A 16,451-nucleotide genomic window follows, 5' to 3' on the forward strand; every position below is an offset into this window, starting at 1 on the left:
TCAGATGAATGTTTTTCCTCAGTGTCTGTGTAGATCTGCGTGTGATAGAAGCTGATCGTTCTGTCTGGCTCCGTTCTGGTTTTGCAGATCTAGGTTGGCCATCATCCCCCAGGATCCCTTCCTGTTCAGCGGAACCGTCCGGGACAACCTGGACCCGTGTGAGAGACACGAGGACCAGCAGCTGCTGGACGTGTTGGACCAGTGCCACCTGAGCGCCGCCGTCAGCAGGATGGGTGAGCGTTACTGGCAGGAAGTTCACTCTGCCCCATGATGGACTGGTTGAGACGTAAACACCGGTTTGGGTCTGTGGGTATCAGGTGGCCTGGACGCCGAGGTCGGAGAGCGGGGAAAGTTCTTCTCTGCAGGACAGAGGCAGCTGCTGTGTCTAGCCAGAGCGCTGCTAACTCAGGCCAAGGTGAGTCTCACATTTATCATCCAACTGCAACCAAACACCAGTTACTAACACAAAGAGAATACAGACAAAAAGTAAAAGCAAAATTATAAAATAAATAAATCAAATAATCATTTGTTCAAAAAGGAGCAGCAAGAAAATACAAGATCTTATGATTTCAAGCTGCTCTAAAATCATCAACCTGCAAACATTTAAATCTCCACATGCCAGATAAACTCTTAAATTATTCCCACGTTGAACGACACTTTGACCTCACATTCTCATCCTGAAATGTACAATAATTTATACGTTTTTAATATCAACAGCAGCATTTCTGGACATCCCTTACAACATATTTCCAAAATTCACTAAATATTACCAAGTATTTTTGTTCTAGTTTCTATTCCAAATATCTTAAGACAAAACTAACTTATAAGTAACTTTTCTGCAAGAAATATGAGAGGATTTTAGGTCAATAATTCCTTAACTTTAATGAAAAAGTTCTAGTCCCATTGACAGATTATTTTACTTTTAACAAGACATTTTTCCCATGTTGTAGGTTTCATAATCTTTTTTTATTCAGTATTAAGGGATTATGGACTTAAAACAAGCTGCTATTTCTTGCAGAAAAGTTACTTGTAAGTCTGTTTTGTCTTAAAATATTTGCACTAGAATCTAGACCAAAACTATGTCATAAGACTTGGTGCGTTTTTTTGTTTTGTTTTGTTTTTGGTATTGAAATAAGCTCCATTTTGAACAGTTCATATTTGTACTTTGTTTGAAATCATAATTTAATCCATTTCATAAATCTACCCCCTACTGATATACAAAACTGGTTTTGGTGGTTTTAATGAATTGTTTTTTTTAAATTTCCTTCTCCTCTTAAACTAAAACATTTTTTGTATAAAATATAGTGTGGAAATCGATCATTTCTTACATTAAGCATGAATTGTACAGTTTTGAATTTTACAAGGTCCCAGAATTTAAGTACATTTGATTTAAAATAAAATGATAATAATAATGGATTCATATATTCCTAATTTCCTGCTTCATGTTGTATTCTGATAGTTTTTTTTTAACGGCTGTAAATGTTTGAGTTTTTTCTGTTTTCACACAATCATTACCAAGTTTCTAGTGGTTCCTGCTCCGCTGCAAACCCTGGTGATAAATAATCTGACCTTCAGATGTGAATATTTGAGGGTAAAATGCTGATTCTTCTCTTCATGGAGGTTCTTTGTATCGATGAAGCCACAGCCAGCGTGGACCAGAAGACAGACAAACTGCTGCAGCAGACGATCAGAGAGAAGTTTCAGGACAAAACGGTGCTCACTATCGCCCACAGGTTAGATGCTCTGTCCTTTCATTTTCTCTCCCCCAGTTTGGTATCAGATTAAGACAATTTAATCCCTACAAAAAGGATTAAAGTATAGTTTAATTTCTGCTTCTCGGCAGAACCACATCTTGCTGTTGGATCTGTCCACCAGAGGTCGCCATAACTCCATTCTTAACTTAATTAAAGTTTTTATTGTTTCTCTGTACAGACTGTTTAGTGCTTCATGTTTTCTGCTTATTCAATGTTTTACCAAAACCAAGCAGGACTCTCATTCAGTTTCAGTCAGTTTAATTTCAGTACAAATCATCTTTTCTAAATGTAAGAGTAATCTGATAGAAAGTTTTCACCAGCAGGAAAAACTGAGCTTTAAAAGTTAAAACGTACTGTGAAATTTTAATAAACGTTAAAATTTAAAATTAAATCTGGGACTAAATTTTGATAGAAACAAGTGTTTGTTTTAAAACAACACCTGCTGAAATTCAGTTCAGTTTATTTATGTTGAGCCATGAACATCAAACATCAAACTTAGACACAGAAATACCAAAGTTGTTACAGTTAAATAAAACTAACCAAATAGCAAAAACTGAAATTGAGAAAATATTTTTTTTTAGCTGAAATAAAAACTGTAATTAATGAGGAAAAACCATAACTAACTGGAACTATATTGGGTGTTTATAAAACTAATACAGAAATTATATATATATTATCCTTCATTTTGTGTTTATGAATCTATTTATTACTAGAGTTGGTTGGTTGTTCAACAATAATTTAATAATTTTTTTTTAAAAATGGCATCTTCTGTTGAGTCTTCATTACCTTATGTATACGCAATCCGTATAAAACTATGAAAAAACTAAAGCCATTACTATAACTCATAAAAACTAACTGAATTAAGCAAACAAAAAGCCAAAGTAAAACTAAACTTTAACAAAAAACCCCAAACTTTTATAACCCTGATAAATCCAATTAATTAAACATATTCTGATTTATTCTAGTTATTTATTAGACAATGTATCAAGTCGGGTTCATCATTCAAATTTATAGAACAAATACTATCTAATGTAGAGGTGTCCAAAGTGTGGCCCGAGGGCCATTTGTGACCCTTGAAATTATTTTGTTTGGCCCCTGATCACGAGTCAAGAATAGTAAAAACGACCGAATGCAAAAAAAAAAAAGAAAAATGTCTGTTTTTCTTTTAATAAAGCTTATTGAATTCTTGTTTTCTGTCAAAACTTAGCCCCAGATTTCCTTTTTTTTAATGTCATTAAAGGCTCACCTTTATTGATGAACCTTTATCATTAAAGGTTCATGCTTTAAACTTTTAATGATGTAAAGATTTCACAAAAAATGTTTATTGTTGAGCAGGTAAAAGAAACAAACCAATAAAATAAATTTAGCATCTTTAATTGAATGAATTTTGTGGCCCACCTGTGGCTCAATTTTGCCACTTTTGGCCCCCGGGCCTTAAAACTTGTCACCACTGACCAAAGGAAACCCAGCAGATTGCACTGAGTCGCAGCATTGTCAGTGAACAATCGTTAACATTGTGTCACCGTTTGTTTCGTCAGGATCAACACCATCATGGACTGTGACCGTGTGCTGGTGATGCATGCTGGGAAGGTGGTAGAGTTCGACACGCCCGCTGCTCTCTGTCAGAACGATACGTCCATCTTCCACAGACTGGTTGGTGGGCGAGGAGATTAGTCCATCAAGAAACCAATGAATGAATCCAGCTTTTCTACTTTATCCTGGACGTTTTACTGAGAACTCTGTGATGTTTTTTTTACTGCATCTTCCTGTTTATATGTCACTTTTCTATTTAGAAACTTGAATACAGAAGGAAAAAAAGCACCTTTAATGCCTGTGGACATGGATGAGATACTCAGGAATACATCACTACACTTTGTAAGATCTAAAGGTTTGTTGTACAACTGGGGATTTTTTTCCAGTTTATATTATTGGTTAAAGTGAGGAAGACGTCCCAGTTTGTGTTGAAACCAACTTTGTAATAAATATACTAAAATATTATCTCATAAGATTTCCATCTGCCTTCTTCAATCAGATGCAGTTGCTCTGACATTGTTAAAAAAGGGCCTGTTTTGCACAATTCAGCATGTTTGTATACTTCCCTCTGGGTTTCTACTGCTTCTAAAAAAACAACTCAAACTCTTACAAAAACACCCCGCCGTTTGTTGGCAATAAGTTAATGATTTTCTTGTCTGCTTTAAAAACCTCAAGAATATAACGTCACAAATCAGCAGGCACTGCCGTTACCTAGCAACCCCAGCCAACCCCAGGCCATTACCTAGCAACCCTAGCCATTACCTAACAACCCCAGCAGAGTTCCGCCCGTTACCTAGCAACCCAAGCTGAGCTCCAGGACATTTGGTCATTTGGTCTTAGCGCAGTATTCAGTTTAGTTCAATTTAAAAGTACTTTATTCATCTCAAAAGAAAATTAAATGTTGTAACTTGTAATAATTAAAAAAATTCTGAGTTATAGTAGATGCTGATGGTTGTGGGCAGAGAAGATCTCCTGTAGCTGTCTGTATTACAGCTAACTTGACGAAGCCTCTGACTAAAAACAGTGTTTCTCTAAGACAGTCTCAGGAAGATAATGCTCAGGAATGTATATAGTTTTCTTGATTTTTATGTAAAATCATCTCTACACTTTCATCTCCAGTCGTTCTGCAGTTGTTCCCTGAACAGAACTGGCCTTCTTCATCAGGCTCTTGAGCCTTTTTAGATCCCTGTTCTGATGCTGCTGCCCCAACAGATGACAGCAGAAGAGACGGCGCTCTCAGCAACAGACTTATAAAAATATCCATAGTACAACGGCTGCTGGAAAAGACAAGTGTTTTGTTGTTGACTTGCCATCCAGAAACCACTTGCTGCATTCTTGTAGGTTGTGCAGGAGGCTCTATTTCTGCTTTTCAAGATGTATTGTTGAATAACTGGGCATCTGTTTGGAACCATTTTCATGTGTGAGTGTAAACGTTGAGTTGGGGGTCGTGGTCAGCAGCTGTTTGGATGTAAAGTGACATGAGGCCTTTTCATTCTGAAAGGCAGAACTGACCAGACTATAATCTCATTATCTAGAATGATTTTGTGCAAAAAATATAACGATCCAGACCTATCTTAACTTGTTCACAGTAGAATAATAGGCTCTGTTAAAGTAAACATTTTTATCTTTTGATTGCAATTCAAACTAAACATTGAACCAATGACTTCCAGATTTGTTTCCATTATTTATTATGCCAAGGAACAGCTTCACAAGTGCTTTTTATTTGCATGTGATTACTAAGAACAACTGGCCCCCCTGGGTGTAAACACAGCCATCCATCCAGTTTGTTCCAGTGGGGTGTGTCTGGAAATCATTATTTCCCATTATATCATCAGAGGTGATGTTGCGCTGCAGAGATACCTGTAGGTTTGGGTCGGGACTGTTTTTGTTCCCAGATTTGCTCAGACAGCAGTCTTTGTGCCCAGCCTGACACTGTAAGGAGCGTGAGTCATCCGGTGAACGCCCGCCGCCGCTCCCTTGGCTCAGGTCAACATTCTTCTCACACCACTCACGTTGTCAGGAGGATTGTTTGAGTTTTGTTTTTCCTACTGTCCTCCGTTATCATACCCAAAAAAAGTGTCTACCTGTAGCAAAAATAATAATAAAAAGATGAGATGCTGCTTGGTGAAAAGTGGGTCAAACTGATATTTTATTCCCGCGCCGCAGCGTCCGCTTTGTGTTTGCATGCATGTGAGACGCAGGTGTGTTGCAGTTAAGGCGTGTTTGCCGGAGGGAGGATGAAGTGACGATTCTCCACATGGTGTCAAGACGGTCAAGGCCCAACCTGTTTGTCTGCTTCAGGAGGAGTATCCACCTGCTTGACAGGTGCTCCTCTCAGTGACAGCCAGGTGAGCCGACAGCACAGACGCAACTTCAACCTGGAACGGCCGGATGGATCCCCAGGTCAGCTTGGCTTTTAATTTTACTAAGTTTATATTTGTTTTTTGTTTTGTTTTTTCAGGGAATGTGCTGCCTGGGCTTTGTTGATGTTTTAATGAATTTGTAGGTGAGAAAGCTGCTTTCCAGGTGTTGAGTTTCTGGCATGCAGGCAGTTTCTGTCAAACCAGCATGAGATTTGGGCTCTGCTTCAGGCATGCTGTACTTCATCCAGCAGGTTTCAGCAGTTCACCACAGATAAATATCTTCTAAACATTACATGATGTTTAGAAGAGCTTAGAGTTGCTGAAAATCCATCTCCATAAGAGTATCACTACTTTCTACTCTAGCAAAAGTGAGAAGTAGCTGTCCACACTGCAAAAACACCAAGTCTTACCAAATATTTCTGGTCCAGTTTCTAGTGCAAATATCTTAGTACACTTGAAATAAGACAAAACTAACTTGTATGTAACTTTTCTGCAAGAAATAGCAGCTTATTTTAAGTAAATAATTACTTAATTTTGATTAAAAAGTCCTAATTCCACTGGCAGATTATTTCATTTATCAAAGGGAAAGTGTCTTGTTAAAAGTGAAATAATCTGTCAGTGGAACCAGAACTTTTTAAAATCAAAATTAAGGAATAACTTACTTTAAACCAGCTGCTATTTGTCGCTCTAATGTTTCTTGTAAGTTAGTTTCGTGTCATTTCACGAAACTATTTCAAGTGTGCTAATATATTTGCACTAGGAACTAGACCAAAAAAGCTTGGCCAGATTTAGGGTTTTTGCAGTGTAAAAAATTCTTCCAGTATTTTATAAAAAAAAAGACTTATCGAGTATTGCATAATTGATCATAAAATCTGGCCTAATATTTAAAATTATTGCCATTAGGTACACAACAATGTAACTTTTTATGCAAATTCTGGTGTTTTAAATAGTAGATTGGGCTTTTAAAAAATACGATAATTACAAAGTAAGATAAATGTTTGCATATCTGCTTTTTCCTACATAAAACAGTAGTTAATGTGCAGAATAAGGAGCTTCCAGTGATAATGTGAATAGTTTGCTGTATCTTCATGACCTATTAATGTCTCAACAAATAGAAAATAAGATAAAAACAAAGCAGTGTGAAAACAAGAGGTTTCTCTTCAATGTAAACTGTAGATTTGCATCTGCATCTGGTGCATTTTGGTTAAAACGTGTTTGCTCTTTATTTATTGACGTTACTCATAGTGGGTTCAATATTCAGAGAGTTTACTCTAGTAAAAGTAGTGATACTTAATAATAATATTGTTCAAGTAAAAGTAGAAAGTATGTTCCAGTAATTCATGTTTTCTTTTTTCCGTTGCTAACTTTTGGTTTTGAAGAAGATATAATTAATGTACACACACCTACAGAGTCTTCTCCACCTCTTTACTTTCTTTCTTTAGAAATTAGAAGTGGTCATTCTGGTTAAACTCATTAAAAACTGGATAATCTGTGTCTGTCCTTGTATCACTTTTCCATTTTGGGTGAATTTAGCATTTAATATGTAATATTTAAAGGTGCAAACTGATTATTTAAATCTGAATAATCAGTTTGTGGAAACCAGTATTGATGGTGTTTGGGAACACCATCAAACTTATTCTGAAACTGATATGGAGATTGTTAATCAGTTAGATAACCACACAGTTTACCTCAGAATTGCTTTGTTGAATGTTAAAGCATTAGCTCAGTATCAGCGATCAATGAGCAGATCTGCAGATGTGATTTTGAAAGTTCATTATGAATCTGCACTGATTCTCAGAGACCCAAGGACGTTATTTTAGCTTTAATTTAAGGGGCGATGGCCTGCCAACTTTTTTATTTGAGCATTTTAAATAAATAAATATGCCTTTTACCCAGGGAGTTACATAATGTGCAAAAGTCTCAAGCCACTGCCAGTAGCTGACTGTTGTAAAATTAAACAGTTAAAATGCACCAAAAATTATAATTACTACAAATAAAGCCATGTACATAATTACATTTGTGTAAATTCTGTGTTAAAATATAATAGTTGTGAAGGAAAACGCAGAGCTGATTATAATTCATATGATGGCAACAAAAAGAGGACAAACTGTTGGTTACTGGTTGCTATGGTAACCACCAACTGTCAAGAGCAACATAACTTATGTAGCAATAAGTCAGGAGAAAATTAATTTTTGACCAGACTAAATTAATATGAAGAATAAGTAAACCAATTTTGACAAACTTCACATGTATAATAATGTTAAAATAAAACCTTTTTATACACAAATGGGTTTTCTGTCCATCCTGTAATTCCTCCCATAGTATGCTCGTTCTAAGTTTATCTTAGATGAGCCTTTGTTGTAAATTGTGCTCTTTAAAAGCGAGTGAACACCTTTCTGTCAGTGGAACATGTTCTTCAGCTGACACATAAACAGTTTCATTTTTTTCCCCAGGATTCAAAGTCATTCCAAACAAACGCTGTTGTGCGTAAAGCTGTATTTATTTATTTTTTGCAGCAAGGTGATTTCCTGAGTACATTTTCTGCTGTGTATGGATAAAAACATGTAAAAAAAACAACAAAACAAAGGACAAAAATATATTTTTAGTCTGAAAATCCCATTTAGAGGTAAAATTTCAAAAGTGATAATCATTAAAAACTGGGAATATCAGACGTGAAACCGTTTTAGCAGAAGAATTTTGAGGAAATGGCAGCTAATGTCAAGTTCCATTAAAAATTAGACTATTATTTAGTAGTAAGAGATTTTATGTCTCTATTGTTCAGTCTTATTTAGTTTATGCTGAATGGTAACTGCACATAAAGCTGTCCAAAATCACTATGTCTTAAAACATAATAACAATATATTAAATAAGGAGTGTAGGAACTTTGGAATGTCATAAAGATGTCATAGTTATATAGACCCAAATGCAGGAAGTCTTACACTGCTAGGAAACTAGCAACAACAAAAACACAAAAGTACCAGAGACACGGTACCAGAAACCAAAGAGCAAGTAACGCAGAGGGAAAAGGGAGGATCCGACAAAGAACCAACAGATAACTGAGGTTTATAGACTAGGAGGGTGATTTCTGGACCAAAAAACAAGTGAGTCAGATTAACTGACAAACATTTAGAAGTGAGCTACTGAGCAATAATAGCTTAAAACAAGGACATGCAAAACATTTGAGCAATCAGGGAACTTAAACAAAAAGAAAACTAACAAACTAAGCCTATAAACCACATAAAGGTAAACACAGATAGAAAGGACATCACTAAATAAAATTAATCCATAGTGACACAAAACTCGAAACTGGCTCTGACAAAGGGAGCATTGACGACCAATCCTTAAAGTTTCTAAACGAAATCACATGAATGTTTGTCATACGTTTAGGCTCTGCTAAGAAATTAACATGAGCATTAAAAAAATGTAACTTATTGTCAGTTAAATGCAAATTCAGTTTTGACTTATTTAGCCATTTTGTTTGCATCTGTTTTTAATGCGTTCTTGCAAGACATAAAGAAAGGAAAGATGTTTCAGCTTGACCTCATTTGTTAAACAATAAGTAAGAAGTTCATCTAAATGTTTTTATAAGAAACTCATCCAGCTCATTTTGTGTGATTATGAAATAAGACAATGCGCCAGGACGTCTGCTGTACTAGAAAGCAGTTTGTATGGTTTCTCTGACTGTTTACTTTTATAAAGAAACGCCTAAAAAGCAGTTGTACTCAACAGGAACCGGTTTCTGGTTTCCTTTAATGACCCAGCGGCTAAAAGGCATAACTTACATACTTATAAAGTTTCCTGGGTGTTGCTTATACACATAATAAAAAAGAAGAAAATACATGTTATTCCCTAAGTCTTTCAGCTTTTCTAATATGTTTTAGGCAGACATGTATTTTTCTACTTCTTTAAAGTGAAAACCTCAGTAAAACTTTCCCCCCCCCCCCCGACCTCAGTGAGTAAAAGAGCAACACCTGCTGCCAGGATTTAAGCTTTTATAGAGGCAACATGCATTACGTTTTGAAGACACTATAAGTTTTTGTCATTTGTGGTGATTTTGATCATCTTTCCATGACGTCCATTGACTACTTTTATTCTTTTTCTAGGTTTAGATCTAAACGACCATCAAAAATATGGTAAGAAAATACAATTATGCAACAGTGCTTGAGTTTTTGTTTACTTTTTCACTTGTGGATAATCATGAACACTAAACAAATAATATTTTGTGTGCAGGCAACGCATCGAAGGGGGCGGAGCCTCTCTGAGGCCTTGACCCTGGAGGAATCGGAGAACGGGGCGCTGGTCATTTCCAGCGCTACTGATTCCTCCCACAACCTGAAGGAAGGTATGAGCTCTCACTACTTATTGTCCTCATTTCAAAAGCAGATTGTTGTCGTGAGATTGACAGTTAAAAACATGCTGACTGTAAGAGTTGAGGAAATTATTGTCCCCTGGACTAAAATCCAACTTTTCTTTTTTGGCTATTTCTGGAGTTATCCGATGAGCGTTGCTTTAATTATGTGTGTGATTGTGACATTTTCCCCTCACATTTAAAAAATATAAATTTGGACCCAGCGCTGTTTCTAAAGAATCCAGTCCACTTGATTGATAGAAGAAAGATCATACTGCTAAAACTCCACTGCGGGTTTTCCTGATTACCTACAACAACTCACCACACCAAAATCACCTGAATAACTCTTTTCAGGAGCTTAGAAACAATAAGAAGGTATTTTATTTACTTTTCCCCAACAAAATATTTCTATTCCCCTCCAAAAAAGAAAATACTATTAAACCAGGGCACTTTGAATGCAACAGTGCCACTTGGTGGACAGAAAAGTATATATAAACAAACATCTGTAACGTCCATTTCCACGTGCTGAAGATAATAAAAACATAAATCAGCTGTCTTCTGGCAGTTCTGGTTTCTACATGTGCAAAAAGACATCTGTGAAACAAAAACTAACGGCAAACTAATAAAGCGCAATTACAATAACTCGCCACAAGAGGGCTTGAAATAGCAACCATTGGACACAAAAGGGTAAATTAAAAGTTATATTTACGGTCAAAATAGCAGCGAGGTGTCACAGTAACAATTGAGAATATATCCTGAACAATATCCTGTCATGTTTAAAACAAAAATATGAATAAAGCACCAACACCGTTTCGAAATATAACTTACCCTCACAATGCTTAACAGTGCCGATGTGAGGGACATTAAGTCACGTAGGCAGCGGCGCAACTACATATTATTCAGGTGGATGCGAAAACATAAATCTGCGCGCCCCCAAAGGAAGGTACGTAAGGGTGAAGGAGCGTAGAAAACATACAGTCGCTCTACACCCCCGGACGAAGACACGTGAAAGGTAAAACTCGCTACATTTACATGTGGGCGAGGTGAAGTGTATGCGAAGGCATCATCGGCGCGCCGCCCCCTCCAGACGGGGTTTTGAGGCGCACTCTGGTGCAGCGCTCCTATGCGTTGCATGCGCTGCATAGCCACTTTTTGCGCCACTGCACGTAGGCATAGGTTGACAAGCGCACACAATACCGGACCTTCAAATTAAAAGCTCAAAAGAAAAGAATTCACACATTTGAAATGATTATTTCAATAAATGGTAGCGTAAACTGGTTTATTTAACAGTGCATTTTTTAACTCTTACATGTGCTCTGCTAAGAAGTAAATGTGACTTGTGTCATGAGGTGGTCCAATCTCCTGGTTTATCTGTGCTAGTGGTTTAGTTGAAGTAGCTTGAAAGCTAATGCTAATGCACTAAATATAACTATGTTGATACCCACCATGTTTCAGTGACACATCATGTTACAACATAGTATATCTGTGATGGCAAAATATCGCCCTCAATTTGTTATTCCACACTTAAATGTACTAGTGGATTCATTGTTATTGTTGACTATTGCTAACTTGTTTGCTGATTTTGCCTAACTGGCCAGAGCAGAACTTTGGTGAAAAAGTTCAAAGGACATCAGTAGAGTTTAAACTATTTATTTGCTTCACCACATCACGGGTGGAGAACAATGGCTCTAGGCAATGTGTCCACCCCTCCACAATGAACAAATAAGTCAATATTTACGCAAATATCCATTTTCTTTCTTAGGGGATGAAATTTTGGGAGCAACGATAGATTTTAATCAGCTGTCAAAACAGGAGGTGATAAACGTGCTGAAACTGATGGAGCCATTTGATGACAAGGTCAAAGTTCTTACCAGAAGCTGCCTGAGCAGGAGTGTGGACAATTTGGACCAGTGTGCCAGAAATCCAGAGGCAGTATGTTGAACTTGATGGCGTAAAATTGATGCCTTTGAAATTACAATCTAACCAACTAGTTTTGCCTTCAATTTCTAGATGCTGATGGATTCCTATACTAAACTCTACAATGCCAAAATAAAGAGGTTTGTGAAAGATGACTCATCTGCTGCTGGCAAGGCCGCCTCATCTAAGGTCAACCTAAAGCGTGACATGGGGTTGCCTCGCCTTGGAGTTGACTTTGGACTTCTAAAATCCACATCGTTGAGTGCAGATGCTGATGCAGATTCTAAGTTTGAGGTCAGAGATCTGACGGATGGCACCAATCTAAACCTTCCACCACTTGGTGGCAGTTTGAATGGACCTACTGCTGGTAACACCCTAGTGCCAAGACCAAGACTTGATGGTAGAAATCCACAGTCTCATCTTGGAGACTACCATCTCTCTCAGGCATTACCAGATGATTTAAATGGCATAACTGCAGCTGGTGATCTGAAAATGCCAAATCTTGAAAAAGTTCTGGATACAGGATTGGCCTCAAAAGGTTCAGATGTGTTCCTTCCAGATCATGACATAGAGGTTATGGGACCAGATGGAATATCAACAGTTCCTAAAGGTAAACTCAGTCTGAAGCATGCCAAGAGACTGAAAACCCCAGATCTAAATTTAGATGATCCATCTGGTTTCATGGAATCACCAAAACTTAAGCTGTCTGGGACACTACCTCAAATGGACCTTGGAAAAGTCAATGTGGATACTCCATCTGGGTCAGTCCAATTGCCTAATATGGAGTGCCCTGGTGAAAGTCTGGGTGGTGATAAAACAATTGATTTTAATGTTAAAACCCGTAAGATAAAAAGTGGCATGTCTGCATCTGATGCTAATTTATCCAAAGTCGACTTGAAGGGAATAAATTTGGCCACTGATACTCCTTCAGCTAGTGTCAAAAGTCCGACTGGAAAGTACAAGGCTCCTAAATTTACGATGCCCAAATTTGATTTGCCACATATTCAAGTCCCAGACTTAGATGTGGATATTTCAGGTCCATCTGGGAAATTTAAAAAGCCCAACGTAAACATGCCTGACTTGAGCCTTTCAGGTACATTACCAAAAGGTCCAAATTTAGACTTAAATGCAGATCTCAAGTCACCAGATTGGAGTCTCAAAACACCAAAGATCAAAGGTGGGATAAATGCTCCTGATCTGGTTTTGCCAGACATGGACCTTAAAGCTCCCAAGTTAGATATCAATACACCAGATGTCAACATTGAATCACCCAAAGGAAAGTTTAAAATGCCTAAAATAAAAATGCCCAAATTTAACTTCCCAGGCTTCAAAGGACCTGAACTTGACGGCAACCTAAATGGTCCAGATATAGATGTAAATGCACCTGATCTAAATCTTAAAGCACCTAAAGCTGATCTAGATTTGAACATGCCTGACCTGTCTGGGAAATTCAAAAAGCCCAACCTGACGATGCCTGATTTGGGTCTTTCAGGTCCAAAGATAGATGGGCCCAACTTGGATTTGGGATCCCCTGATCTTGACGTCTCCGGACCTAATCTCAGAGGTGGAATAAATGTGCCCGACATCAATATGCCTAAGGCTAACTTTAAAACCCCCAAGCTAGATCTCAGTGGTCCAAAGGCAAACTTAGACATGCCCTCAGGAAAGCTAAATGTGCCTAAAATTGAAGGTCCTGACTGGGATGCTAAGGGTCCTTCAGGAAAACTCAAGATGCCAAAAATGAACCTTTCAGGTTCAGGTCCAAATTTGGACTTAAATGCAGATCTCAAGTCACCAGATTTTAGTGTCAAAGCTCCGAAGGTCAAGGGTGGGATGAATGGCTTTGAAATGCCTGATGTAGGATTTGGGAGCCCATCAGGGAATCATAAAAAGTATAAAATGCCAAAAGTTGGATTTTCAGGCTCAAAGTTAAGTGGCTCTGATCTTGATATTCCAAAAATAAAAGGTGGACTTGATTCTCCCAACCCGAGTTTACCAAATAAAGACTTCAGAACCTCCATACCTGATTTTGATGTTCCAGATGTTGAATTTGGTACTTCACCATTTAAACTGAAAAACATGAAAATTCCTGATGTGGGATTTTCTAGTCCAAAGCTAGAGGACCCTAAACTTGATTTCCCATCACCAGATTTTAATGCTAAATTACCAAAAGGACAAAATGTGAAATTAAATCCAGACCTCAATTCTCCAGAACTGAATCTCAGAGCGCCAAACATGAAAGGTGGAGTCAACTCCTCTAAGCTTGGTGCACCAAACGTCAACCTTCAGGCTCCCAAGTTGGATATTAACACTCCAGATGGCAATATTGGTTTACCTGGTGCAAATATAAAAAAGTCCCAAATGAAGATGCCAAAAGGCCTCAATGCTAACCTAACAAGTGACCTTAACATGCCCAATATATCTGGTGATAGTCCAAAAATATCAGGACCAAAGCTGAGAGATTCTGATTTTAGTTTGCCAGCTTTAGATCTAGCTGAATATGGAATAAATGGTCCAAAGCTGAGTGCAAAACAACGTAATACGAGAGTAAATGGCAACATTGGACACCCAGACATGAACTTCTCTGACCCAAGAATGAAAGGAGATTTAATTGGTGCACGCATGGGTATGAATTCTTCTTTGATAGACATACGTAGTCCTCATCTAAGATCTCCAGATCTTAACATTGACAATGCTTCCATAAATTTCAAGGGAGTCTCGTATAAGAATCGCAGATCAGATATGGCAGGTATGAGTTTGAAAAGACCGGATTTAGACATAGATCAAGACATTCGACTTAATAAAAAATATACTAAAACCAATGTGAGGTCCAGCTACCCTACAGTGGATCAAGGTTTACACCAATACATTGATTTTAACCGTTCAGATCTCAACATTGATGATTTCACAGGGAGAGACCACGTGCTTAGAGCTAGGGGTTCACAACCAGACCTCCGTGCACAATCTAACCATCCACAATGGATCCCATCTTCTGGGGTTTATGTTGACCCCAGAAACAGCAGAAGATTGCCAGATGGTAGCAGAGATCACAGTATGCATGGTTTACCTCAAAATAACCTTGATGGTTCAGGAGGATACTTTGTCTCTGTTTTCCCCAAAAAAGCTCTTCTGAAGAGTAAATACAACACAACCAGTGGGCTTGGGTTCCCAACAGCAAAAATGGACCTTGATGTTCCAGATGAAAACTACCTAAAGGGCTCAACGTACTTTTTCTCCAACATTGTATAGTCACAGGAGCACTTGCATGTCTCTAATTTTGTATATTTAATATTTTGCTTTATTTCTTTATTTATTGTGACCATTGTTGCTGTGTGTGTTCTGTATATTTTTGTACATAAAACCATTTGCAGCTTGGCCGAAGTGCATTGTAACGGATATTTTTTTCAGTTGTTTTATAATATGCTAAAACTTTTTTTTCCTTTTTTTTTTACATTTTATTTTACACAATACTTGCTCAAAATATTTTACAGCATTTAATTTTTTTAATACTATTCTATTTGTTATTTAGTTGTTTTGATGTTGAAACTATTGGATGACATTGTGCAATAAATTGTTTTTATTCTATTTAAAAAGAATCATCTATAAGTTTTAAATAGTTTGTTGCCTGTTCTCTGTAATCGAAGGATCATTGGATGAAATAGTTAAACATACATATTTTCTGATTTTAGCTTAAACTGACTTGTAATTTCTAACATTAAAATGCATAAATGATGATGTTATTGAATTGCTTGTTTTTCCCCCTTAATAACAGAAAAGTAGTTTCTTTATTAGTATGGCATGCAGTTCTGTCCAAAAGTGTTGGCAGTGATATAAATGTATTATGAAGCTTCTGTACCATCTTCACATCTCTGGTTTATTTTATATGTGTTCACATATACTACAGTATTCAGAATAATTAAAAATCATAAATAAAATTCCTTCATTTTCATGACTTTTGCCATTTCTTCTGTCATACTGGATAACAATTTTTGGAGATACACTGCCGATTTGTGAAGTTTTTCAACTTACAAAAAAATGGAGAGATTTGCTATTTACATCGTAGGCACATTTTAACTGTGAAATGTACAATTAATTTAATTTCCCTTTGAGGCTATTTAATTTTCCTTTTGGATCAATAAAGTATTTTGAATTTGAAACACCGAATCTGAAATCAAAAATCCAGAAAATTACCTTGTACGATTTTTAACTAATTATCATTTTATAGCACAAAATAAGTGTTTCACAACCAACTAGCAATATTTCTGACTCTTACAGACCTGTTAGTTTGTCTTTAAGAAAATGTACCATTGTCATCCATCCCCCATCTTATAACAATTTAAAAAGATCTTTTTTGTATCTTCTTTTTGAAAAACTGATTCATATCCTTACATTGTTTCAGTTAATTATTTAATCCATTCCATAGATCCACCTCACACACACACATACACTTATTATTTTCCTACTGAATGGACAAGCTGGGATGTGGGATGTTTTTTATTTTTTTAATCTTAACGCTCTCTAAGTTTATTACCTTTC

General features: G+C 37.0%; 2 protein-coding genes across 6 annotated transcripts in view; both read left to right on the plus strand.

The window, feature by feature from the left end:
- abcc10 (ATP-binding cassette, sub-family C (CFTR/MRP), member 10) overlaps positions 1-3,760 on the plus strand; it is a 27,485-nt gene extending 23,725 nt beyond the window's left edge. The window contains exons 19-22 of the mRNA XM_015049883.1: positions 88-233; positions 318-415; positions 1,621-1,733; positions 3,293-3,760. Coding sequence (XP_014905369.1) covers positions 88-233; positions 318-415; positions 1,621-1,733; positions 3,293-3,428 — 493 coding nt within the window. The 3' untranslated portion in view covers positions 3,429-3,760. The remainder of the gene's footprint in view (positions 1-87; positions 234-317; positions 416-1,620; positions 1,734-3,292) is intronic.
- Positions 3,761-5,616: 1,856 nt separating this feature from the next.
- LOC106958126 (neuroblast differentiation-associated protein AHNAK-like) lies at positions 5,617-15,867 on the plus strand. Of its 5 annotated transcripts, none has more exons than XM_015049888.1 (6): positions 5,617-5,690; positions 9,754-9,783; positions 9,881-9,992; positions 11,761-11,930; positions 12,009-13,673; positions 14,079-15,867. In XM_015049888.1, exons 2-6 carry the CDS (start codon positions 9,781-9,783, stop codon positions 15,162-15,164), a joined length of 3,036 nt encoding a protein of 1,011 aa, XP_014905374.1. In that variant the 5' UTR covers positions 5,617-5,690; positions 9,754-9,780; the 3' UTR covers positions 15,165-15,867. The 5 variants fall into 5 exon arrangements, with proteins under 5 accessions (XP_014905374.1, XP_014905375.1, XP_014905371.1 ...); XM_015049889.1 differs by having other exon boundaries at positions 12,009-13,669; positions 14,075-15,867; XM_015049885.1 differs by having other exon boundaries at positions 12,009-13,425; positions 13,558-15,867.
- Positions 15,868-16,451: the final 584 nt, after the last annotated feature.

This window comes from Poecilia latipinna, unplaced genomic scaffold (genome assembly GCF_001443285.1).
Source record: "Poecilia latipinna isolate Pla-1442-1.1 unplaced genomic scaffold, P_latipinna-1.0 Scaffold963, whole genome shotgun sequence".
Taxonomy (NCBI): Eukaryota; Metazoa; Chordata; class Actinopteri; order Cyprinodontiformes; family Poeciliidae; genus Poecilia; species Poecilia latipinna.